At 41.9% G+C, this 26,140-nt stretch overlaps 1 protein-coding gene across 7 annotated transcripts in view; it reads left to right on the forward strand.

The window, feature by feature from the left end:
* The first annotated feature begins 722 nt into the window (after nt 1–722).
* SMARCAL1 (SWI/SNF related, matrix associated, actin dependent regulator of chromatin, subfamily a like 1) overlaps nt 723–26,140 on the forward strand; it is a 40,462-nt gene continuing 15,044 nt past the window's right edge. The window contains exons 1-10 of one of the 7 annotated variants that reach the window (XM_042040973.1): nt 723–810; nt 1,639–2,599; nt 3,293–3,343; nt 5,906–6,166; nt 7,358–7,408; nt 11,396–11,576; nt 12,519–12,669; nt 15,530–15,688; nt 17,417–17,482; nt 25,190–25,330. In XM_042040973.1, coding sequence (XP_041896907.1) covers nt 1,729–2,599; nt 3,293–3,343; nt 5,906–6,166; nt 7,358–7,408; nt 11,396–11,576; nt 12,519–12,669; nt 15,530–15,688; nt 17,417–17,482; nt 25,190–25,330 — 1,932 coding nt within the window. In that variant the 5' untranslated portion in view covers nt 723–810; nt 1,639–1,728. Of the gene's footprint in view, nt 881–1,018; nt 1,283–1,638; nt 2,600–3,292; nt 3,344–5,905; nt 6,167–7,357; nt 7,409–11,395; nt 11,577–12,518; nt 12,670–15,529; nt 15,689–17,416; nt 17,483–25,189; nt 25,331–26,140 lie in introns of those variants that run through there. The other 6 variants (XM_042040970.1, XM_042040967.1, XM_042040966.1 and 3 more) reach the window with 6 other exon arrangements.

Raw genomic sequence — 26,140 nt, forward strand, 5'->3', positions numbered from 1 at the left:
CAAGAACAAGATGAGAGGACACAGCCTCAAGCTGCACCAGGGGAAGTTTAGGTGGGACATCAGGAGGAAATTCTTCACAGAAAGGGTGATTAGACATTGGAATGGGCTGTCCAGGGAGGTGGTGGAGTCACCGTCTCTGGAGGCACTTAAGGAAAGACTGGACGTGGCACTCAGTGCCATGGTGTGGTTGACAGGGTGGTGTTTGGTCATAGGTTGGATTTGATGATCTCAGAGGTCTTTTCCAGCCTAATAGATTCTGTGGTTCTGTAATCTCCACCGATATTCAAAAATGACAGAGAACAGCCTTGCACCAATGCCAGCTTCTGCTCTTAACCCCCGGGGGCAGACTCCTTCCTCACATCTGACAAGCACTGTCACCCTTTCTCAAACATCAGCTCCACTGTTTACTCCCCGCTCAGTCACCATTGAGGAACCACACACATTGGCGTGCCAGACCCACACACCAGGAGCAGCCAGCGAGGGTGTCCGCCCCGGCCGTACAGCGCTGGGTGCTGGCTAGGGCCAGGCTTGAGCCTGGAGCCGACAGCAGAGTCCTGGCACCGCGTACGGAGCCCGAGCGGGTGCCGGGGGCGTCCCCCGTATCGCGGCTCCCTCCACAGGACGCCGCGGCCCCAGCGCCCCCGAGATAGCGCCGCGACCGGAAGACTACATTTCCCAACGCCCCGCGCGCCCCGCTCTTATCTCCCGGCGTGCTACGGCCTCCCGGCCGCTCCGTGCCGCCAGGCGGTGGTGCAGGGCGTGCTGGGAGCTGTAGTTCCTCGACGGCATTGCGGGCCGTGCCTGCCGGCGGTGAGCGGGCGGCGGAGCCCCCGGGGCGGGCGGGAAACAGGGTCTGATCTCCGGGACCCCGGGGTGGCAGGTGGTCACTGGCGGCGGCGGTAGGGGGGCCCGAGGGACAAGGGTGGGCCGAGACCTCCGTGGAGTTTGGGACAGGAGTCTGTCCGGCACATGGGGGAGGAGGGGGCAGGGGGTGAGGCTCACCGCTCGCAGGGAGGTGAGGAACGGAGGGCGGGCAGCCCCCAGGACGTGGGGCAGCGAGCGGATGGAGCGAGGCGGGATCCTGGGAGATGTGATGGGAGCCAGGTCCTCGCTTCTACCTGAAGATATGTGACCTGCGAGTGGAGCTTTCTCAGGAGGAGCTGACTGTGCCCTGTGCGGTTCAGCGTGTATCTGCCACGCTCTGTGAGATACCCAGGAGCCGAAGGTGAACAGAGAAGAGGGAGGGCATCGTCCCGTCTTTGATAATAGGTACCCGAAGTAGGTAGGATACACTTCCACCAAAGACTGTGCAGAGATGTATTGCTGTGCCTTTGCAGGGCTGGCTCTGCAGTGCAGGGTGTCCCCGTGCTTTACTGTTTTATTAGTTCTGCTCGGATTTGCAGAGAAGAGTACTCAGAACTGCAGTGGAATAGGAGTTTTCTCCTTTTTCCATATGTTTTATCTATGCAGGACTGGCATGCGAGGCCTCATCAACATCTGTCACTATCTACTGATAATGGCTCAGCATTGGTGTGACAGCTTTGCTGTACTACTAAATTTGTGTAGGATCAGTTACAGTAATACTCAATCACTTAAAATGCTAACTTATCAATACAATAATAATTTTTTTTTTTGTAGACTGGGCTCCCTTCCTCTAAAGAAGCAGGTGCCTCTGTGATTAATTCCCAATGTAGTTCTGGTACAGTTTTATTGTTGAAATTGTTGAAGATGTCATCAGGCCTTACAGAGGAGCAAAAGAGGAGGATTGAAGAGAATCGCCGGCTAGCTTTGGCTAGGAGAGCAGAGAGGCTGGCAGCCCAGAGAGCCGGGCATGTGGGCATCGCTGCACCTCCGCAGAAAGAACAGAGCCTGGGCAATCCGGGAAACTCGAGGGAAGAAAATAATCATGTCAGGGTCACCAGCCAGCACCGACAGAATGCAAACACTCCTGTGGAGCAGAAGAGCTGTCTCCAGAAAGGCTGTAACCATTACACAGCAAACCAACAGATGGCTGGCTCACACAGAGAGCAGCAAAAGAGTTGTTCAGAGGACTCAGAACAAGCAAGTGGCCTTAAGCAGTTCCCTGCAACGATCTCAAATTCTCTGAATTATTCCCATAAACATTACTTGGAAGCTGGTAGTCAGGAACATGGACAACACACTTCAATTAATCTTGGAACATTCCAGCAGCCCAAATGCTACCCAGCTTTCAAAAACCCCACAGGACCACCTCATCCAAGATTAATTGATAGCAGGCACCCTGATGGTAGTAAAGATTTACAAACTCAGAACAAATCTGCCATTAAATATGTTTCACCACCAAGCAGCGCCGCCCTGAGTGATTCAGAAATGCTGGTAAACACAAACAGACTGACAGAAAGTGCAGGGGGAGGTTTTGTCTCTCAGGCTGCTGGTAGGATGCAGAAGCTGACCAGCTCTGCTGGTTTGGGCTCTTCCTTTGAAGCTGCCTCTCACAAGAAAGCAAATAACGTTACAAAAGGAAAATGTGTGAAACACGGGGAAGACCGATTCCAGGTTGAAATAGGGTATAATGCTGAACTTATTGCTGTGTTTAAGAAGGTACCAAGCAAAGCCTATGGTAAGAATTGTTTGTTTGCTGTTATCTCTCTTTTACACTGGATTCAAGTTCCGGCATCTGCTGCTATTGTAGTTGCTGCTTGCTCTTACCAGTGTTCTATTGCTGGGGTGGAATATGTGGTATTAATGGAGGATTAAAGAAGGAAATACAGATTAAATTGGATAGAAATTCTGGACATAAATAGCTTGAGCTTGGATTTAGAAGAGAAGTCAGAAGCCTTGCTTTATGAATGGTGCTCTGAGAAGTTCAGTGGCAGCAGCTGGTCAGAGTCTTTTGGAAGTGAAGGAAGCAAAGTTATTCATAAATTGGGATGTGAAAATGGGTTACTTCAGCTATAGTTCAGAGTTATGAGCTGATTCTGTTTACTGGGTTACAGAGAACAGTGGAATCTCCCCCTTTTGTCTTGCTTCTGATCTTTTACCCCTACCTTTATTTGTTGTATTTTATTTTTGTTTTCCCCCATGTGTTGCTGGTCCCTGTGAATGGCTGTTGCATTCTTCTTGTCTATATTCCCCACGGCTTTTTTTAGTGTCATGTTGCTGTAAACTTGGTCATAACTGTTTTTCAGATGTGTGGCAAAAAGTTTGCATGAGTAGATTGAATACTTTTACCTCGCATGAACATTTAACACCAGCACTTTTTTTCTGCCCCAAATGATTCATATTCTGCCCTATTACTCTTGCCCTACTTTAGATCCTGCTATGAAAAAATGGAATTTCAGCATGGAAGATTACAGCAGTCTCTGTAAGTAAATGTTGAATGACAAAAAACAAGTGGAATCTTGACACCTCCTCCTTCCCCTGCTTTCCATAGTTATTGTTTAGTTTTGTTAGTGTCTTGAGTAAGCAGTGCTACTCAAAGATAATGCCCATCTTTTAGGCATCTAGCTCATAACATTTCTCTGATACTTTTAGTTGATTAGAAATAATTTAATTTTTTATGTAGTCTAAATACGAAACACAGGTTACACTTTCTCTGCCATTGAATTTTTCAGCAACCAACAAGATCATAGGAAAATTATCTGCTGTTCTGGTACTTGTTTTGAAAACTAAGTGTGTTGCTGTGGCTAATGCTTAATTTCTGGGTCCATTCATGTATTTTATTTTTAAGTAGCTCTTACTTAAACACTTTTATTGTTAATTTTGTCTGTCAGAAAAGGATGAAGGGTAATTCTCCAGGGTTTTGAGTGAGACTGAAAATTGATTTGCCTTTTTTTTGGTATAACAAGGGTGGGTTTATCTTTTTTCTTTTTTCCTCTCCTGTCATTTTGTTCTGGAAAGATTGAGAAATGATAGCGGCAAACACTTCAGGTAAGCTTTTCAAAAGCACACTGTATTGAAGTGAGTGATAAATCACTATTGATTTCAGTGGGAATAGAATTAGGCCTGTGTTGAGCACTTTAAAAAACCACAGTTTGAGTGCTGGTATTTTAGCTTCCCATGTGGGTTGCCACACATTTATAATTTAAATGCTGTTGGCTTGCTTGAAGTGTATCAAGTACAGATGAGAGCAGAGTTTCTGTACCAAGGAGCTTGCAAATGAAGAGAATGGTTTTTAGAAATCAGGCATTTTTCTTTAAAGCTATCAAATATATGAGTACTCTGTGGAAAGTTCCTGTTTACAAGTGAAGACAATATGTGACCAACATTAGCCAATGAAATTGGGGCAAAATAGCCTAAGAAAAGGGAACTGACTTAAAAGGGCCTTGAAAGTATAAAAGTGAAAGTGTAAAACAATTATTTTAAAAGTTCCCACTTGTAATTTAGTTCTTCTGAATAATGTGTTCCTGTATCACCATTTTTTTCTTTGTACTATTAATTAAACATGCAGTCAAACTTAAAAATAAATGTTGAAATGAAGGAGTAAAATATGCTTTTTTCCCCCCTAATTTCTTTCAGTATTAGTCATAGAGGTGAGACCTAACTACACAGTGCTAAACCAGTAACATCTAAAATCTTTTGCTTGGTTCATGGGGAGGAGAAAGTCTAAACTGGTGGTTGCCTATTCCTCTAATGTAAAAATTATTTTCAGTGGGTGCTCTTAAACTTTTATTTGGAGTAGAAATCTCAAATGGTTGTATTTGTTCAGGAAGTCACTTATTTTAAAATAATGTTGGATAAAATCCAAATGGTTTATTTATTAATTGATTAGGAAGAAATTGTCTGAATTTCTTTCTCCATTTTCACATCTTGACCACTGAACTTAAAGCTTGTGCTTTTTTGTTGCGGATCAGTTTTCTGGACTACTTAAAAAGAAGCAGAGTGGATCATGATGTGCAGCTCATGCTCAAAGGACTAGATTCACCTGGATTTATTCTAAACAGCTCCTGGAGAGGGGAAGTTGCCTCTCCACAAGTACTTGGAGAAAGAGTGTGCTTAATGGTCCCCTGCTTTTGAGTCTAATGGACTCTGGAGATGTTCATGAATCTTTGTGTTACTGTAGTATCTGTGAGGTGGAGGCTTGGGGGCAAACTTCACTACTTTGGTGCTGTAAAAAATATAAGAAATAGTACTTCAGTTGTAGTAGTAAAGACAACACATGGGTATAGACTGGCAGAGAAACACAGGGATAAGTGGCATGTTTATTACTGTGGATAGCTGTATTCTCAGGCTGACATCTGTAAAATACTGTGTCCCTCCTCTCTCCCTGCCCTGGCATTGTGACTGCGGTGATTGCTGGTGATGGGTAAGACAGGAGTGCAGATGGCTGGGCGGAAGCGCAAGTCTGTGAGACATGGAATAAAGGGTAATGAACTTAAATTGCAACAAAAGAGATTTAGGAATTTGGACTAGATTCCTTCCTACAGCATTGTGAGTACACAGCATTCCTCCTAGATGGTCATCTATCAGACACTGACACGAGGCAGGAGGCAGATATTTTTAAATCTTTCTCCTTTGCTGTTTACAGAAGCACCCTCCCATCTTTTCAGACACATGCTATTGATCACCATGCTCCGTCCCTGTGATTTTCTGAGTGAAAGCACTGTATGGCTGTGTGCAATTTACTGCTAAATGTACTTCTGCAGATTGCTTGCCCTGGCCTAGGGAGCCACATTTTAGGATTGCTGACAGAGAAGGAGCTTAGTGCAATCACAGTGCTGGACAGGTCCTTGTTCACTTACTGTCACGTGTTCCCTTTGCCGCTGCTGTATTCTCTGTGGAAAATCCCACCAACCTGCTCCTCCAGGCCATTGCTCTCTCTATTCTTTGTCCCTGTGAACGAAAGCAGGGAATCATCATTCCTTTTAAACTTGTGTGTGTTCTTTGTTATTAATTCTTTTCCATATCTCTATGCTTTTCTCTGTAGTAAAAGCAGCAAATCAACTTTCATCAGTAATTCTGGCACCACTGGAAGGAGAAAATGCAGTTGGCTTGGCATCAGGCTCTCATTCTGTTGGCAGTGGGGTTGATGTGAAATCCCTCTTGAAGATGTGTAAGAACTGGAAGAAGCCCTCAGCCCTTGTCAAAGGGAAGTGTGTTCTTATCTCTCGCTTGCGATTTGAGGTTGATATTGGGTATTCTGCAGAAGTGATTGGAGTGTTCAAACAGATGGATTCCAGAAATTATGGTGAGTCTCCTGCTGTGTCTGCTTTCTAATAATGACCTTGTTGGGACTGCTCTTGCTTCAGAGAAGAGAGGTGGTGAGAGTACATCCCTCTGAAAGAGCAGAAGAGAATGTGCTTTGGTGAAGATTTTAAAAGACCTTGTAGTTCTAGTTTAGTGTTGTATCTGTGTCCAGCACTTTATCCCATGGCAGAACATGCCCTCTTCTGGGCCTGTTAGCCAAGGTGATATTTCAGATCTCAGCACGATCACACTTACTATTGAGGTGGGACGTGCTGATAATTTGCCAGCAGTATGGAGACCATGCAAAGTTCTTGTCTTTATTGTCAAATGCAGCTGGACATTCTCTTACTTCTGCTTTACTGTGGTGTATAGTGGCTGCAACTGTCTGAGCAGATTTAATTTACCAGGAGTTTTACCAATTTTTTCAAGGCAAGTGTAATTGTAGAGCACTTTTTATGTTGGCATTCAGGTTTCAATGGTAAATATAATTTCTTTTCCACTTGTCATTTGGGAAATGAGACCCAGAGTGATGAGATGACATGCACGGTGTCACAGAAGGTCAGTGACAGCATAAGGAGGAAATTCTGGAGCTCTAGTTCTTTGGGCAGGGCCCCACCTGGCTCACTGTGTCTTCACCTGACTGAATTCAGTCGTCTTTCCCTGGATGTAGCACACAGGTGCTACCCAAGGATAAACCTGCCAGATAGGTCCGGCATGGCTGTTACATTTTGGATACTGATGAATTGGTGAATTTCCTCCTGTACTCTCCGGAGTTTTGACTCTGGGGTACAGAGGCACAACTGAAAGTGATTGTTTTACTGACTGAAGTCGAGAGTTAGTTGGTTCACAAACAGAAACCTTTGCAACAGTTTCTTCATGCTTTCTTGCAGTGAAGAGAAAGTGGTTGCCAAAATCCTTGAGCAGGTGGGTTCATTAAAAGGGCTGATCTTGGCTTGCTCTGGTGATACCACCATTTCTAGATGCGTGGTCATACTTTTAAATCTTCTCCAAACTGCTTAATGTGACAGCAAACAGAGGAGAATTGATTTTAATCAAGGTAACAATTCTTTTAAAGTGGTTCTCAAATGCAGAGGATATAGGTGGATAGACATGTTCTATGCAGAGAATAGGACAGAGAATTCAGTCTTTTTTTAGAAGAGACTTTTGACAGTGTTTGTTGTAACTATTGCAGATATGAATACCAGAAAGTGGAATTTCCTGCTGGAGGATTACCCCAAACTAAGTGAGTAGCTGTGTTTCTCCAGTGAGGGAGATTGGGGGGGGGGGGGGGAATGAATTCTATGTTGATTTCTTCTTTATTTTCACTCTGGAAAGACAAGCTGCTAACAAACCATCAGGCCAGTGTCTTCCTGTTTTGTCAAACATTTACACTGTTTGCCAAGACTCAAAACTTTATTAATGTGTTACTTATGACAGTGCTTTAGGGCCCCATTGGGAGGGCAACTTTAGATTTTGACAGATTCTGCGCTGAATTTCTGTACCATTTCTTAGAGCATGGGTGTATTTACTATCACAAAGCTATTTTTATTGCATATAATCTAAAGCATTGTTACTTGAACTATGGAGTTGCAGAAGAATGGATTCCTATCTTCCCACTTACAGATTTGAAGAGGTGGGCATGGTGGCTGCCAAGCCTACCTGTCCTTACAGAAATTTGTTTTAGATGTGTTCCCCTCAGTGCCAGCCCACATTTCCCCCTTTTGTGTGAATATAAATTCATAAACTGTCACAGCAAGCTTAGAAAACAAATATATATCAGGTAGTTTTGCTTCTAATTTCTTAAGCAGTGTGCATGACGTTGTGCTAATTCATTTCACACATTTCAGCAAGTTTTGGTTTTCAGGTCAGAGCACTAGGTTTTCAAGTCAAATGATGACCTCTGTAACAACCAGATCACCCACAGTTACAGTTGGGTTCTGTCTAGCTGCTTTTGTTCAGCCTCATATGTTACTGCTGGTAATAATGGCTTTGCAGGCAGAACAGAACTATTACGTTTTTAAGTGGGTATGCGGCAGGTTAGAATTGGGGTTGCTTCCACAGATGAGTTGATTCTGAGGCAAACAAGAAGAGCTGGTTTCTCTTATGGAAGTATATAGATCTTCTTGAAGCAGAGGCATTTTTGAAGCTGAATTTCTTACTGTGCTGAAATGTTTTGGTGCTGTTTGGGGGCTTAAAAGAAAGATTAACAGGAAAAATCTTTTTAGGAGAGCATGATGTTTTTCCTGGCAGGTGGAATCTAAGCACATAGTGTTGGTACAGTTTTCATTTCTTGGTAGAAGTTGGTCAGCAGACTCAGAATCACAGAATGGGTAAGGCTGAAAGGGAGCACAGTGGATCATCTGGTCCAACCTCCCTGCTCAAGCAGGATTATCCCAGAGCACAAGGCCGAGGAGTGCACCCAGACGGTTCTAGAATATCTCCAGGGAGGCAACCCGTTCCAGTGCTCAGTCACTGCACAGTAAAGAAGTTCTTCCCCATGTTCAGGTGGAACTTCCTGTGCATCAGTTTCTGTCTGTTGCTTTTTGCCTTTATGCACCTGTGTAATGCTACTGAAACTGACTTGCTGAACTGAAATGTAGAACTGTGTTTTGGTGTTTTGTTTTTTTTTTTTAATAGATGCAACTTTGCAGTATAATCCAGTCTCTGCAGCATGCTTGTAGCACATCTGCTTCTTAGGTTTTTATGTTTATTAAAGTTTAGAGTGCTTTGAGATGAACAGCATTACACAGGTCTTAAGTATTACAACTATTATTTATCATCCCAGTCGGCATGCTGTGTTTGGCTTGGTGCTCATGTGAGGGTTTGTGGCTGTGGAATTTGGTTGGGCTAAGTTTCAGAAGGATAATAAGACAGGTGCTCTACGCACATCCTTAGGTAGTGTGAGTGTTTCAGAGCTGAAATGCTGCTTCTCAGGGTAGTTTTTCTTCAGCATGGGCTCCTACTTCCATGGGATACCAGAATGTTTAATAATTGAGTAAGGGCATGCTTCTATGATGCATGTCTTAATAACATTAGTAATGGTTGTAGGATGGAAAGCCATGTGGTGGGGCGGTGTAGGAATGCCAGGTCTTGAAAACGAGTGTGTCATGGAGGAGACTGCTGTGAAACTGCAGGGTTGGAATGTTGACAGACCCTGATTTTGGTGAGAGCTGATGATCGCTCACAGTTTGGTCAAAAGCCTTTTATACATGCAAAGGGCCTGACCCTGTAGCACGTGCCAGGCAGTCTGAGCAGATACATCACCTCCCAGTCTGTCATAGGCTCGGTCATGCTGGCTGGCAGTTGTACACATTACATGAGGTATTCAGAATACCACAGATTTGAGGAAAGGAAAAAAAAATCCATGAATCTTGCAGAGCGTAATTTGTGAGGGCATTTGAGGATTCTAGCACAAGCCTTTTAGAAGAACAGCATTTGCTTTGTTGCCTGTTCATTTGCCTACATCAAAATAAAAAGAAGATAATTTAGAAAGGCTGGTTGCCATTTCCAGCAGAGAGATCTGTTAGCTGGGAACTGTTTGTAGAGGTTAATGTCTCTTTGCCTAGTTGCTCAGTCATCTTTATATAAAGGTCACTTCACTAAAAACTGTCTGTTGGATGAATCATGCTGGTGGCAGATATATCTTAATCACTCTCCCAGCTCATGTACAGAACAATAGCAACAGAATTATCAGTGAGCAAATTGTAGCAATTATGCGAACACATAGCTCGGTCTGTGAGTGTAATAACAAGCTTGTGCTGTTCTTTGGGTGGAGAGAGTCCCTGCTGTTGAAGAAGTATAAATTAAACTGGAGAGTTAATAAAGTTTGGTCATTGCCCAACCACAAGTGGAAATCTTTTCATATGTATATTTGTTGGAATTGCTTTCCGCCTTTATATGGCAGGGGTCCATCCTGCTGTTTTCCTCTTAGAGATAACTGAAACAAAAATACCTAACTGAATTCTGGTGCATTTACTGCTGGTATAGTGAGTTCTTATTTTAGCTGTTTTTCCAAGCAGGTTTTATTGTCTTCTGGGCTTCATATACGAACCGACTACTAAATAAAAAAAGGAAGTTGCTTCTTGCAATGAAAATCTGTGCACCTGCATTTGTGTTCCTAGTGTAGAGATGTCTTTCATTTCATAGTCACTGGGCAAAAATTATTAAATACGTTTTCCTGGTCACAGCTCACTGCGTGTTTTAAACCGGTGTTTATTTTCATAGAAATTAACTGTTGGATTAAAAAGAAACACTTTTATTTTTGGAGGGATGGGATGGAGAGGCTGCTGGAGGGGACTAAGATAAGGTTGTCCAGGAGGAGAATTGGCTAGATGCTGTGATTGCTACGATGCATGGGTTGAAAAGATGATGGCTTTGAGGTCTTGGCATAATGGATGCTGGGGATCCCTTTAGTCCAACTGGGAAGGTAAAGTTGTGAGGCTCTGTGGGTGAAAGAACAGTAGTATTGAGGAACTGAAGTGACTGCCTGTGAGCTGGTTCTGGCCTGTAAGCTGCTTCTGTCCAGGAGAACAGCAGTGGCCACCAGCTGAGCAGGGAGGTGCTGTTGGTCCTGAAGGATGGCTGGCTGAGTGCTGCTGCTGGTGGTACAAGAACTGTTTCTCTGAGTCTTGAGGTCCTTCCTGTTTTCTTACCCAAATGTGGTAAACAAGGGTGGTAAAGTGGAGGCAGACCCCAACTGTGTGAATTTGGGGAACAGGAGGAGAAGAGAGTTTTCAAAATTGAGGATGAATTATATTCTTTCAGTAATTGTCTTGGGTCACTCCTGATGATTTCGGCACGGTGGAAACCTCAGAGTTACAGAATCCCAAGGTCAAGATAAAGATGCCCCTGCCTTCTAGGGTTCAGTAGTTCTTCTGTTCAAATCTGTACTTACATCTCTGAGTAGAGTGTGCCCTAAACTGCCCTCAGCATGAATAATCCAGCTCCAGTTGGATTAGTAGTAATCACCTCTGAATGATGGCATCAGAATTTCAGTTTTTTTATAACCAAGTCTAAGTACGAGGAGAAGAGATGTGATTCATTGTGTGGTTCTGAAATAGGCTTTAGGGAAGAGGCCAGGTTAACACCTGTGCATGATGCCATGATTTCTGTGAGCTGTTTCAAGATAGGAAATGATATGATATTGTTGATGAGGTTGTGTCCTGACATCCATAATGGAAGCTGTGTGTATGTTGTCCCTTCAGATAATAAACTGCTCTGTTCTTTGCAGTGGAAGTGTTACTGAGCCTCGTGTCCGTAGAAGTGGAGCCACTGCCCGAAGCAGTAATTAGGACCTTTGCAGCTCATCTACAGAGGTCTCCATCACAGACAGACATTCCTGATGCTGACCTTTCAGTAGTGGACTCCAAAATTGTGACGAGCCTCATGCCCTTTCAGCGGGAAGGTGTGAAGTATGTCATTTTTGCATGCTGTTAAGAGCTAGTCCTTGTCTAGAATTGTGTAGTTTATATTGGTGCCTAGGTTGCCTTCTCCTCCATGAAGGGCTCTGCATTTCTCTAGAGTCTGGGTCTGTTATACTCTGGCACTCTGGGCTTTTGATTGTTTAGTATAGTATGGTTTGTTTGGGATTTTTTTTTTTAAATTTTTTTTTGGGGTGGATTTTTTTGAGTGACACATCTGTTTTATTTCTAGATAGAATTCATCATGAGTCAGGTGGAAAGTAGTATTTTTCTAGTCTAAAAAATTGTTCAAATGATACATCTCTGATCTGCCTCTTGTGATTCAGTATGTACATAACTGTCATATGATTTTTTATTTTGTAAGGTAATTGGTTTTTTTTCCAAGAACATATCTTCTGTTGTTGTTGTTTTTTGAATATTAAATACGCATGGAAACAGATGAGGAAATGGGACCCAGGCCCCAAAAGATTTAAAATTAGTAATTATATGTACAGATAAAAATTTAAATGTCCCTGTCCCCATCATATATGATCATTAGTTGTTGATTTCAATATGAAGTCCAGGACAGTCTGTACTTAATGGTCTTAAATTGCAATTGTTTTTAGTAATCATTTCTTAGCTCAGCCAGAATGAACTCTGGAACACAATGTGAGTAATATCATGGAAAGAATGTGCTTTAAATAACTGTAAGGTCTTGAGACTACTTCTCATAAGAAATCAAAGTCTCTAAGGACTCGGCTGAACCACTCTGTTCAGGAGCTTCCAAGCTTTGAGAGATTAGTGAGAGTTGCTCACTTGTATGAAGACTAAGGGAGACTGAAGAACCCAGATCACTTCCAGGTGATCCACATCAGAGGTCATGACTTGTGTTCATCTTGGTTGCCAGATAGTAACCCATTTCCTGACTCTGCTTTCCCTCTCTACTTTCCCCAGTTTTGCAATTTCCAGAAACGGACGTTTGCTTCTTGCGGATGACATGGGCCTGGGCAAGACCATCCAGGCCATCTGCATTGCTGCCTATTACCAGCAGGAATGGCCCTTGCTGGTGGTCACTCCTTCTTCTGTGAGGTTTACATGGGCAGAGGTACTGTGAGCTTGGGCAAGTGCACGTGGTCAGTAAAGAGCCTGTGTGATGGTTAGACTGTATTGTGCTTTGCAAAAATTAAACTTCTAAATGTATTAAGTCAAAGAAACAGAAGATTGTGCTGATTTAGAAACTTGATGGTGGGAAATTGCTTGGCATTGACTGTATGGTATATGTTTTTGGTTTTTTTATTGGCTGATTTTGTAGTCCAGCTGGTCTGTTGGGAAGAGGGAGAACTAGAGAAAGTATCTCCTCTGACCCTCTGTTAAGTTTGTTCCTGCAAGTCACTTGGCTCCAAGGGGACATTTTACTCATCAGTGTCAAAGATAATAGTTATATTCAAGCAATTGTCTTGTATTTGAGCCCATTGTAGCAGTATTTGCCAGTTCCTTGGCTGGAACAGGGGCCCAGGTGCTGGGATTCTCCACTCTGTTCAAAAGGCCCCATTATCATCATCATTAAGTGTCTGTCATAATACATTTTTTGGCCTGTCTAGTGTATGCTGCTGACTCCTCTGAGTCCTTCATTAGTGTTAATCAAAGCCCAAGAAAGCTCATATGGTTGAGAAATGTATCTTGAAATAAATCACTGCCATAGTTTGTACACTGAGGCTGTTGTGTTGCCATAGGCTAGTGAAATGTTCACTGTGGGAGAAAAAGGTGAGCCAAAGGTTTTAGGTCAGTAAATTCTTTCCAGAGAAAGAGGAGGTGGGAGTTTAGCTTTTCCTGGAATACTGCGTTGATGAGAAAAGCATTGATTGGGATTTGCTGGTTTTGTGCTGTAATCAGGTTGTTAGAGCATCTTGGTGTGTGTTTTAATATCCAGTAGTGCAACAAAAAGCAGGATGAAAAGAAAATAAAGTTGTTTACTGAAAAAGGGAGTGATGCTCATCATACTTGAAATCTCAAGGTCTGTAGACCTCTGGGACAACACCTAACCTGAATCCATTGCTTCTGTGGGATATCCACTGGGAACAGTTTGGTTTCCTGAAGTATTGGGCAACTGCAAATACACTTCTACATTCTGCTTCAAAAAATTTAAGAAATACAAGGCATTTTTGTTTGGTTTTTGGTTGTTTTTTTTTTTTTTAATTTGAGTGCTTGATTTCTTCCTTCCCCTACTCCCAACTGCCTAGGAGGCTCTTGTGGGAGATGTTTGTCAGGACACTTGCTTTAGAGATCTGGTTGGTTTTTTGAGTATGTGATGGATGCAGATGTAAGAAAAATGTGTCACAGAAATTCAGAAGGAAATTTATTATAGTCTGTAATCTACTCAGTTCATTCTTGCACAGATGTGTTTTACTGAAATGGTAGAAGCTTTTGTGGTGTCTTTGAAACCAAATTGGCATAAATTTTCTTCACCTTAGAGTTATCACTGTTTTATTTTGGCTTTCTGTGCTCAGGCCACTGAGTGACTTTATAGTCAAGATGCCATAGGAAGCTGGTGGGAAGGGGCGAGGTACTCTTGGGTCAGAAGTGTTGCACCCATGTGCATTTGGAGTTCAGCATTGAAACTTAAATAATTAACAGGGCGGTTTTGTAGCACTTCTTGTGGACTAAGGTCAGCATCCTGTGAGAAATTCAGGATCAATTTTATGGTGTAAATTAGTCACATACCCTTTATAAAGGAAGAGGGCAGTACAGTAGGAGCTTCCAGATACTTTCCTTTTTGCTGCCACCTTTGTCTTAAATTTTGACGTGGTGTCCGGCACATACTTTTATGATTGGTATCTAACCTTGCCTGCATGGTGGCTCATTTTGGTTATGGTGCTTTCTGGAGGTGGAGAAGGATAGTTAATTGTTAGTTTCTCACATACTGAGAAATGTGAGAAGTTCACATTTAACTCCTCCTGCTGCTGCATGAGGTTGCTGAACAGTGGAGAGGAATGATTAGGGTTGGGGGATTTCAACAGGCAAAGCTCCTAGAGACAGAGCTGCCATTTCTCATCACCATTTGGTTACATTTTTGTAGGGGCCAGATCCTGAGGGGCCCAGCCAGTTTTCTGCAGAGTAGCATCAGCAGAACTCAAATGTTGCAGAGAGCTTGGTGTCACTGGGGACAAAATTGCAAGGGAAATGGTGGGTGGTCTGGCTAACAGATGGGTTTGGGGGTGGATATCTTGCTCTGGTGTATGGAGCATTTCAAGAGGTTGATTGAATGACTATTACCACATGTATTTCAGCTGCTGTCATAGAGCAGCTGGTGTGTTGTCAGCTTGATCTTTTCATTTTGTATTTATTTTTGTTTGTTTTGGGGTTTTTTTTTGGTGGACTTTTTAAGAAAAGGAGGTAGTGGAAAAGTTTTGTTGATCTGGGTGAGTTGTACTTCACCCTCACCATGGAGTAAACATTGCTATAATGATAGATGTTTACTGCTCAGAAGTCTGTGTTTCCCAACCTTAGGTTTCCTGTTGAGTGGGAAAGCTAAATTTCCCTGTAAGCTGTGGTCACAGCATTCTCTGGCTCTGAGCATAGCAGGTAACTTTGTCAGGAGGTTATGCACATTTCTATTACAGATCAGATTTTTTTTGTTTGTTTTATTGTTGTTTTACAGGGGTTGGTTTGTTTGTGTTTCTTTTGTTTGTCTTTTATTTTTATATTTTTTCAGTGAGAAGAAAGAATAGGGTTTGAGCTCTCCTTGCTATGTAAAGTGGATGTTGCTTTATAGCCCGAATTCTGTTCTTGGTGTTCCCATTACCAGGGAGGTTGCCATGGGAAGGCTGCTTCCCAGGTGATGTCTAATGGTGGGTGGGGTGGCTCCATGTTCTAAGCATTCCTGAGGATGTTCTGTGTAGCGCTTTGGGATCTTGACAAAGAGCATAAGCACCAGAATGCAATTAATTTCTTTCCTCTTCCTCCAGGCATTTCACAGATGGCTTCCATCCTTGAGTTCAGGAAGCACCAATGTCATAGTGAGTGGCAAAGACAACCTAACAGGAAGCTTGATCAACATCATCAGTTTTGATCTCCTCAGCAGGATGGACAAGCTACTTAAGAGCACATTCCAAGTAGTTATCATTGTAAGTTAATTGTATGCTGCAAATGGGGTAGCCTTTGTACAGCAAAGAAGTGTGAAGTGGGCCTTATTTAGGACTGAAAGTATCTTGTAATTGTGGCTGTGATCACAGCTGTCCTCATGAGTACAAGCATGAGGTTTCTCTGAAACCTTTTGAAATAACTGGTAGGGTTTAATTCCCTTCTGATTCTTAAGGCAGTGTTTTCACTTTTACTGGTTACAGTGCCTCTCTGATTTCATCGTGCTTGGTCATGTCCTCTGCTGCAGAGAAAAGTGTTTAATGTGGTGTGTCAATAAAATAGTCTTGAAGTTCTGTCTTCTTAAGTCTTGGACTTCAGGATGGTGTTAGTGTTTTTTTCCAGTAAACCAGATAACCTTTCAACATCAAGTATGTGGGTAAAGCATCAAAAAATCTCCTTTAGCTTGTGTTCCACTGACAAGCTGCATTAAGCCTTCTTTGATCACTTGTATAATTTCTTTTGTAAATTACTTCAAATTCCAGTTTTTATCTTTTTACAGAGCCACAGTAAATGGCATTTTTCTGGATTTCAGTTACTAAAAATTCAAAACATCTAGTGTTTCAAATCCAGCTTGGATCAATAGAGAGCAAAAGTGTATATGTAGCTTACTATGAGTGTTTGATGTTCTCAGTCTAGTGTTCAGCACACATATACACCTGTCCAAAGATCATGACAGTTGGGACATAATTATCTTTTTGTTTCTCAGCATCACATGGGAATGTGGTAATAGATGGAGTTCTTTGGAGACCAAACTACTCATGGAGGAGCTGATGTTTTTCATTTTTATATTTCTTTCTCCTACACATTCTCTAACAAAACATACTGTCAAGGTGGAAATGCAGGTTATTATTTTGTAGGCTTGAGGCTACTGCCTTGGAGCTTTTAACCAGCCCTGAACTGGCAGATGGTCTTTCTGTGTTCAAATTTGGATCCTCTGTAGGTTTTTCCAGGTGAGAGTAGTCCTGCTGAGTGCTGAGCTTTTCTGCCTTTTCTTCCAGTCTGCTTTTGGTGGCTGGGAAAATTAATGTAGCTTATTTGTTATTTAGGAGGGAGAAAGGTGTGCCTGAGAGGCTGAGCAGTTGCATTGTCTTTGCATGCTTGTTTCTACACATGTGAAAACATGAGAATATACCCTTGGAGGGTGCCAATTACGTTTTGTGTCCTAAGTTCTGCCTTACTGTAGCAGTAGAAATGAAGCCCATTTAAGGGTGATGTCTGAAGTAGGAGACTATTACCCACCTGGTGAGCCCTATCAGCAGAACAGTTGGATCTTAATTAGATTTCTTTTTTCCTTATCATTTGCATTAACCCCTTATTAAGAGAACTGGCACTGTGTAGGCCTCCTGTGTTTGCTGCATTTAAAAGATATATAGGGGCAAATGAGCATCAGTTATGGAAATAATGTTCCTCTTTCTCCTTCCCTCTCCAGCCCCCTCTGCTCACTTTTTTTTGGTGTTCATTTATAATTCATGCCTGCAAGGTTTGATTTTTGTTCCATTTGCTTGCAGCTGCAGGTTTGAATGCAAGAAGCCTGCTACTCTGCATCCTGTCTTTTTGTTTAGAATTTGATGGGACTATCCCAATGCCTGAAATATCCTCTGAATGACAGGCTTGTAATACTAGATAGCTGAGGATACCAGGAGTTTGTTCTGTCACCTGCATTGGGACTGTGGATCTGAACTGACTTTGCCTTCATGCTTGTTTTGTTTCAGGATGAATCTCATTTCCTGAAGAACACAAAAACTGCACGCTGCCAAGCTGCCATGCCTCTACTCAAGGTGTGTATGCTGGGTGCCAAACCTCTAACTGCTCATGTCAGGCTCCCGGGGCAGTGTTGCTCCACTTACCAGGTTTAGGAGCCAGCAGCTGAATTCCTTTCGTGTGTAAGGGGAAATCCAGGTGATAGTGTAGATCCAAGAGTGAAATTTTGGTTTTACCACTTGTTTCCATACAAATATTAGATGGCAAAACCTAACAAAACAACTTCAAAAGCTCCCTCGATATAATTGTGGTACTGCCCCTGATGAGTTCTGTGGTGGCAGGGAAAAGGAAATATCAGAACTTACTGAATGTATTCAGGGAGAGTAGAAAGAATATAGTGGTGTCAAAATAGCTTGTTAAATGAAAATAATCATTATCAGTTACTTTGTGGCACACAGATCACTACTGTATGTCAGAATGACATTGCCTAGGGCCTTCCCTGGCTTTGGTTTAGGGCTCTAGACTGTTACTGCAGGCTTCCAATGTATTTGTGTGGCTGGGGCTTAGGAGCATTCCTGCTGGTCACAGTACAGAACTACTGGGAAATGGCAGAATGGGAGGTTAGCGGGACAAGTGGCCCACAGAAGGGAGGCAGTAGTCAATTATGAGATACCAGGAGAAATGTAAATTCTAACGTTTGTCTGCTGTCCTGGGATCAAAGAATCAAACTCTCCCTGGTAGCCTCTAACATACAGATTTAAGTTATGGGTGGTTTCTAGACACTGCAGGGTCTGTACGTTAGAAGAAGGTAAATGCAGTTCCTCTTCAGCAGTTAATCAGCAAGTATGTATAAAGAGAAAATTTGATCCTGTGATGGCTTTATAGCAACCAACTTTTATATGCAAGATTCTTAATGGCAAGCTGAAGGTGGTTGTCCTTGAATAACTTGGTTGTTCTCCTTAAAGGCCTGGCTCATGTCTTCTCTTGGTTTTCAAATCACTTCAGGCTTTTAATGTTTGGAAACTAAGTAGGAGGTCCAATTCTCTGAGCAGTTTGAAATACAATAACTAGGGTGTATGTCTGAAAATCGTGGAAAATAACAAATTCGCCTCGTTGCAAAATGCTCAAAAAGCAGCCTGATCCTTTGCTACTTGAAGCTTTGTAAGGATCAGCTTGTCAAAATTATTTGCAGGCTGCAAGATATGAGAGTGAAAGATGGTAGCTGTTAGGCAGAGGTTAATTGCCTGTATGTACTTCCTGAGAATTTCGTTTTATGCTATCACATCACTGGTCTTTAAAGAATTGAGAGCTGATGCTTCTGACACTGAATTTCAGTCTTCTGAAATCATTAAGAGTTTCATGTTCATATCATGCATTGTCTCACCTGTAATGAGCATGCAGTACTAGATGTTTCATGTTAGATGTTCAGGGAAGTTCTGTTTGCCTGCTTGCTGACTAAAATTTCTGAGGTATTTGCTGTAATAGCCATTTTCTTTTCTCCTTGCTTTCCAACATAGGCATTTTGCTCCAAAACTATCCCCTTTGGCATCTGTGTCTTCAGTTCCTATTGAGTGATGCTGTGACCATTACTGGCACAGCACATCACACCAATGTTTTCGTGTTCGAAAGAACTGCCAAAATATCAGGAACTTTCATCACTTGAATACTGAATTTAACAACTATATTATGTCATATTTATAGTAAGTAGCCAATGGGGTAGAAACAGGAGTATTTTCATTATTTTAACATGATACCTTGAAATTACTGGATCAGAGGTGTGGCTAAACATGCTGCTGAGGATAATATTCTTGTTCTTGCCTTCTCTGAAAGGATTTGAGCAGTAGTAGGGCTCTTAGAAGAGACCAAAAAAATGTGTAAATGTAGACAAGTCCTTGATAGGTAAACTGCTTCTAGTACTTCAGTCCCTACCTTAAGATCACAGTGTGCAGCTGTGCCAATGCTGTAACCAGAGCCCTTGGTGCTAACTCGTGCCTTGTTTGCCTACCTTCTAAGCAGTTCCACTTCTAACTGTTAGCATTATACTACTTTAACTATCTGAAATTGCCATAGTTGCTTATATTTCCTATGAAGATCTCGATGTCCTAAAGCATGAAAGCTTGTACTGACCTTTAGGGACAGAAAAAAAAAAAAAATCTACTTAAGAAATGTGATCCTTGGTCCTTACATACTACAAAGATTTATGAGTCTATAATGACACCGGACAGATCTAAGTTAAAATGTTTTGGAGACAGAGATGTTTCTGTCAGTTCCATCCATACTTAATTAATTCTTCTTATCTCAGTAAAAACTTCTCTTTTGACTTCTCCATTTGAATAATAAATAAAATACATAAGTTGTTGCACGTGTTTATACAGAACTGCACAATAATTGGGTTAAATCAGTACATTGATAATAAAGATGACTTACCTTGGATATTAATTTATAATTTGTCTTATTAGACAGCCAAACTGAATTTCCGCCTCTGAAATCTTTAGCTCATAGTTACAGCATTTAAAGCCTTATTTTAGTTTTAATATCTGACATTGACTGGTTTTCAAAATGAAGTGGTGTTTTTAGCCACTCAGTAATAATTCATCTTTTCCTGCTCTCTTGTATATATTGCAGGCAAGTGTGGTATGGAATTGTCAAGCCATGTATTAAACATGTCACCTGTCAGTTGGGAATTTCTAGACATTTTTTTAATATTAACAAAAGCCACAAATTTTGTGTGTGCAGCACTCAGTATCTTTTCTGACATACGTGGCTGCTACCCTGACAGGGATACAGAAAAGTTTTACTTGAGACAGAGAAAGAAATTTTATAATGGCTGGATGTGTGCAGTGGCTGTGCTCGCTGCCTCGTGGCTTGCCCCAGGTTGTCATTAGTTCAGAGTAAATATACAGATGTGTTATGCTGAATTTACTGTTAGTGGATAGGACTTTGAGAGGAACTTAGAACTGCGTGAACAGTAAGATAGGGCAAAATAGCAGCAGCAAGATGTTTAGGCCATATTTCTTATTCCCTTCATGTTCCAGTGGATGTGCAAACTTGTGGGTGTGCAGACTTGTACATGGGGGAGAATGCTCTGTCTGCCTACATGGAAGCAGGTGACAGAGTATGCACACAGTCTGTGTGCCTCCCTGCAGAATTACGGAGGAGGATTGATTGAAAACTATAGTAGAAAACAGTTCTTTGATGTTTGGTCATGTGGCAAAAATCCTGCTTTCAAAGTCAGCCAGCTTTCACACCTACAGGTCTGTGCTGGCAGCTGCCTGAGATTCGTCCCCAGCTGCAGCACCTCTCACAGTACTCAAGAGCTAGAGGTTGCTGTGTTCAAAGTGGTCTTTGTGTCTTGTTTCCATGCGCATCAAAGTGAGAATAGCTTCATAGTGTTGGGCTTTGGCCGAGTCACCAAAAGGCCTGGTTAGGCCTGGCATGTCCTTGCCCCTAATTCAAAGCTGTGGTAATAGGACCTACTTGTCATCTTGCTGTTTTCTGTAGTCTCATGTTTGGGACTAAGTTCTCCTGGGTGTACTGACAGTACTGGTTGTTCCCTTCACCTCTGCCCTGCATCTGCTTCCCTCAGAGGCAGAAAGTGTCAATAGTATTACACTTCTTGTAAGCACTTTGTTTTTTCCTTCTAAGATTAGACTGGCTCAGAGACGTAAACATAGGAGAGGGAGTACAGATACTACCCATATCCTTAAAACAGCAAAGCCTCAGGGATGTAGATGGAGAAGAAACAAACAAACCAGAACTTTTTCACTGAACTGTAGTGAGATCTCTTGGGGACAAGAGTGGAAAAGAGTCTGCCTATTTTTACCAGCCAAGGTGCTGCATGGTCTTTATTCTTCTGGAATTGCATGGAGTACTGCAAGGCATGGAAACTAGGGAAGGTCCCAATGAAAAATGGATGAGTTTTTTGGAAGCATGACAATAAGTAGTGGAGAATTGCATTGGAAACTGAGAAATAAAAGGTACTATCTAATAAATTCCAGCGGCATTAAATGTTCTTATACTCTTTGTGCTCTCTATGAGCATTGCTTTCCAACGTGTGGGTAATATTACTAATTTGATTGTTCCCGTTGAGCTGCTGTTTCAGTTAATAGTCTGATGCACATCCTGAAGTTTGCAGGGTTAAAGGTCTTTGGTTTTGTTATGGGAGTCCAAATACACCATGTGGCTGGAATCTAAACCTTTTGTGCTTGTTGCCATAGAACAACTAAAAATAGTGGAGGAAAACAGGTCCATGCTGAAGGTAGAAGGTGAGGAGGGAACACAAAAATTTTTATTTCTGTCAGGAAATAAACAGGAGGTGTCTTTAGGTGTTACAGATCTGTATGGATTAGATAAATAAACCTTTCCTTATTGTCACCTGCTGAGAGAAGGAACTTCATCTTGAAACTGAAGAAGCTGTGGGCCCTCAGGGCTTCATCTTCAGATCTGCTCTTACCTTCCAATTTCTTTTCCTTCTTGGAATAGGAAGGCAGTTTAATTTGCTTCAGTCATAGCTTATCACTGCTGGTTGACACACATTATCTGTCTAGATGTCACTTAACAATAGGGAAAAGTATTTATATTTTTTTGAATAATTACTGTAGGATCATCTTCTGAAATGCAGAGCTCTATCTCTTGCCCAAGTACAGAAACAGACTTCTGAAAGCAGCTGCTACTCTTCCCCTTTATCCCGTCTTCTATTTCATCAGGTGATTATTTTATTACGGTCCTTCTCAGATTTCCATTTTGCAGGATAAGCTATTCTTAAGCTAAGCAGTTCAAAATGACACCGTAAGCAAAAACTGGGGACACGAGTAATTGTACAGCCAGAACCAGCCACACTTATTTAAGAAAGTATGTCAGTCTGTTAGCATATGGCAGAGCTCATGCTGTGAAATTCATTTAACACTGAGACAGTCATTGTATGTTAATGAGGCTGTTTGCATGTTCAATTATTTGTTTGTCACATAACCCCTTCGCCTTGCCTACTCCCCTCTGAATTGTTGGCTGCTGGGTCTTGACCTCTAAAGTAAGTGCCATCATTTCTTAAATTATTCTTTGACTTTCAAAAGTGACTTTTATAAATGTTCTCACAGCTGTGGAATTAATTCTTGCTGGTGTGTTGTGTAATGCTACAAAGCCACATTTGTCTTAGGCTACTTAGTAAATGAGAACTGCAGACCAGGTCTCCACCAGCTCCATGAACTTCATGCCTAAATGCAGCTGAGCAGCTAATATTAGTTCTTCTATGTGAAAATATTATCAATTGATAACAGATCTGATTTTGTTAGAAAGTCCTTTCTGGCCCCTGCAATCTTATTTTCTGTGGTGGTGTTCCATATTATTGTTACAGACCTTTGAAGAAAGAGGCTACATGCTTACTCTTGGCAGCACAGAGGGTTCAGCAGGAAACAAGAATTAAGCAGTGATCAGCAGAGACTTCTCTGCAGGAGCAAATCTTTATTGGCATCTATTCAAAATGAGTTGCCACTAGAAAAAGAAGTGGGAATCGGAGCCATTTCTTTCATCCAGAATTTAAGTCAGCCTTCAACACTTGGAAATTTGTTGTCCTAGGTTTTTTGTTTTTTTCTTCTATTCTTTCTTGAGCTCCATCTGTCACAGGTTTTAAAACTGAAAGGGACCTTTGGGATAATGAGTTAGACCACCTATGTTCCATGAAATTTTCTGGAATTAATTTCTGAAGTTCTCCACAGCTCTTGTAGAGTTAGTGTCTTTTGGGGGTTGGTTGGTTGGTTGGTTTTGTTGTTGTTTTTATTGGAGTTTTTTTTTACTTTTCAGTTTGCTTAAAATGGTTAATTAGAAGATATGTCACAGCCCTTGGTTAAGAGCTTGTAGTGGTTGAATACCCTGTCTGTTCAGAAATAAGTTACACACAGCAAAGCAGCAGCTGGACAAGTTTAGAGTTCAAATAACCTGTAACTTCATCATTCTCTCTTTTGACACCTATTTAGGGGCTGGGTAAGGAGCCTGACTAATTGTTGTGACTACTGGGAGTTAGTGTTTCAACCTCATCTTGTGCAGCTCCTGGGGAACACCCTCTGAAAGAGCCTTGAGGACAGCATAAACCCTTTCAACACAGTTGGGTTTATGTTGCATTTGTTATGTCCCTGGTCTGTTTTGAGTGTGTTCTTGCTTTAGCTTGATTCTTACATGAGATGTCTGTAATCCTGTGACCTTCATGTTTTCCTCTTTCTGGCACTTGCCTTCTGTTGGTCCATGAGGAACAAGTTTAATTTGGAGGTTTCTTGCACTTGTGGGACTTGCTTGTCCTGCGTTTCAGCAGATTTCTCAGGGTAGTGCCAGTTTCCTCCTCAAAGGTTTCTGCAAGGTGTCAGATATTGTCTAGGTTCTGTTCAGTCGTCCTCTAGTGTTACCTTAATTTAAAAAAATTACCTAATTGCTGCTTGATCACTGTTTCCTCATGGGATTTGGTATGTCTGGTCTCTGTGACTCCTTCCTCTTTTGAGTAGCATAGGCACCTCTGTCTTGTGCAAACTAATTCTTACTTTGGACACGTTCAAAGGTTTGACCTCTCCTCTTACTTAGTTCAGTAAATATCCTGCATTTTTAAATGTTTGTGGGAATTGCCTGATCCTGGTGGGGATCACATTTCCCTCTGATCTGTTTAATAGGGATTATTGGAGAAGGCAAGTCCCATCTTGATCACAACCTATATATAAATAGCTGATAGAGTCTTGAAATAATTTCCAGAACTCTTTTTCCACCAGATTTGGTTGGTAAGTGGATGAAACAGTTGAATAGATCTGGGTGACTTGTTGATCTCAGTGAAATGATAAAAGAATTTAATTTTCTTTTTCATTTAAATGTGAATGAGTGGTGGGTACAGATGTCACTCAATAATCTCTTTGTTATTTTAATGAACCTGCATTAAACTATGCAGGAAATTGCAAGGCACATGTAATTTAACTACAGTATGTGAATTTACAGCAGTAGAAATTCATATTTTATCTAATAATAGAATTAGGTAATAGTGGAGGTATGTAGGTAGAAGTACATCTTGGAGACTTACAGTGTAATTTTTTTTCCTCCACTTCTTGGAAGCACCTCCTTTAGATGCAGGTTTTCCGCCCTCTTCCTGTCTCCCCTACAACACATTTTACAATCTTCTTACATGATGTGTATTTATTCTCTCATGTTCTAGCATTCAGCCAGCTGTGCCTACACTCAGCATTGGCTATCAGATCTTCTGGCCCTGCTTCAGAGAGCTTCATTTTTTTCTCTCTGCTAGTATAATTTTTTAAAAAAATGAACAAAGAAGTAAGAAAAAAATCCTTCTTCTTTGTATCTCTTCTGCTTTCATGAGAAAGACAGTGTGCTTCTGGCTTGCTGTGGCAGGTTGATTATGAGAGAATTTATTTTGGAGATGGGGATGTACCTGAGAGGGTGTGTCATTTTCCTTTGATAGCTGATTCCAAATGAAAAGTTGAGCCAGGCATAAGATATTAACGTGTCTAGTGGGTAAATGCTGATTCAGAAAGTACTGTAGTAAAAATGGACATCCCTGAGAGCATGTGGATGGTTATTAAGCAACTGTGTGGTTTGTCCTACTCCCTAGAAGTTTGAAGCATTGTCCTTTAGTGTTTTCAGGCAGTGACGGTGGAAGGTACCTGCGAAGGTGAAGCACTCTTCCATTTAGGGTACTTGAACAGGGAGGTCTGGGATCTTCTTTCAGGACTGGGGTGACTTGTTAAGTTCTGCTCTGTTGAAAGCTGTTACGATTATGATGCCCTGCTTGGCTTTCCCAGGCTGCCAAGAGAGTGATCCTGCTTTCGGGAACGCCGGCCATGTCCCGGCCTGCAGAGCTCTACACGCAGATCGCCGCTGTCCAGCCAACGTTCTTCCCACAGTTCCACTCCTTCGCGCTGCGCTACTGTGATGCCAGGAAGGTACTTCAGTGGGAAAGTGGCAGACTGGGACTCTGCAAAGTGGGGAGGCTTTTTCTTTCCTTCCTTCTTCTTTCTGCCTGATATTACATCTGTTTTTGAGAAAGTCTCTGTGCAGGGTAACATTTTGAAAGCTCTTAAGTTGAGGAGATTGAGGTGCTGCAGTGGTGGACCTGAGACGTGAAAGCAGTAGTGGAGCGTATTTTTATCAGATCTTGCCCCCCTGAGTTTTTTAAACAGGCAGAGAGTAACTGTGGAGCCTTTAAGCAGCTGCAGGTTTGGGCTAGTTGATTTAAAAAAAATCCCAAAAAAACCCAACCAACGAACCAAAAAAAAACCCCAAACAAAAAACAACAAACCAAAAAAACCACTTTCTAGTCTTAGTCACTGTTTGATAAAGGCCTTTTTTGCTTGGGATTTTGGATTTTATACCTCCAGGTAAGTAAAAAAATCAAGACTTACAGACTATATCTTTGTATTCCACCCTCTTCTAATTTAGGAAATGGATGCAATCCTCTGCATATTTTGAAAATAACCCCTCTGCCAGCTGCTCAGCAGTTGTTTCCACAGTTACTGAGTCCAACCATTGCAAGAAGCCAGCTTTGCAGGAAGCCAGCATTTGCAGCCATGATAGCAAATGTCTGCCTTGCTGCCAAGGTATGGGCAAGTCACCTGCACTTGGATTTGCCATCCTTAGAGCTGCTGTGTGTGTTGGAACACACACTGCTGAGAGAAGAGCTTTTGCTGCTGCTTCTTGTACACGGAGGCTCTAGGATCTTCTGTGCTGGTTGCATAGACAAAAAAGAAGGACTC

The sequence above is a fragment of the Corvus kubaryi genome, unplaced genomic scaffold (assembly GCF_017639235.1).
Source record: "Corvus kubaryi isolate FWS band 111438036 unplaced genomic scaffold, C.kubaryi_AGA036_p1.0 37396, whole genome shotgun sequence".
NCBI lineage: Eukaryota > Metazoa > Chordata > Aves > Passeriformes > Corvidae > Corvus > Corvus kubaryi.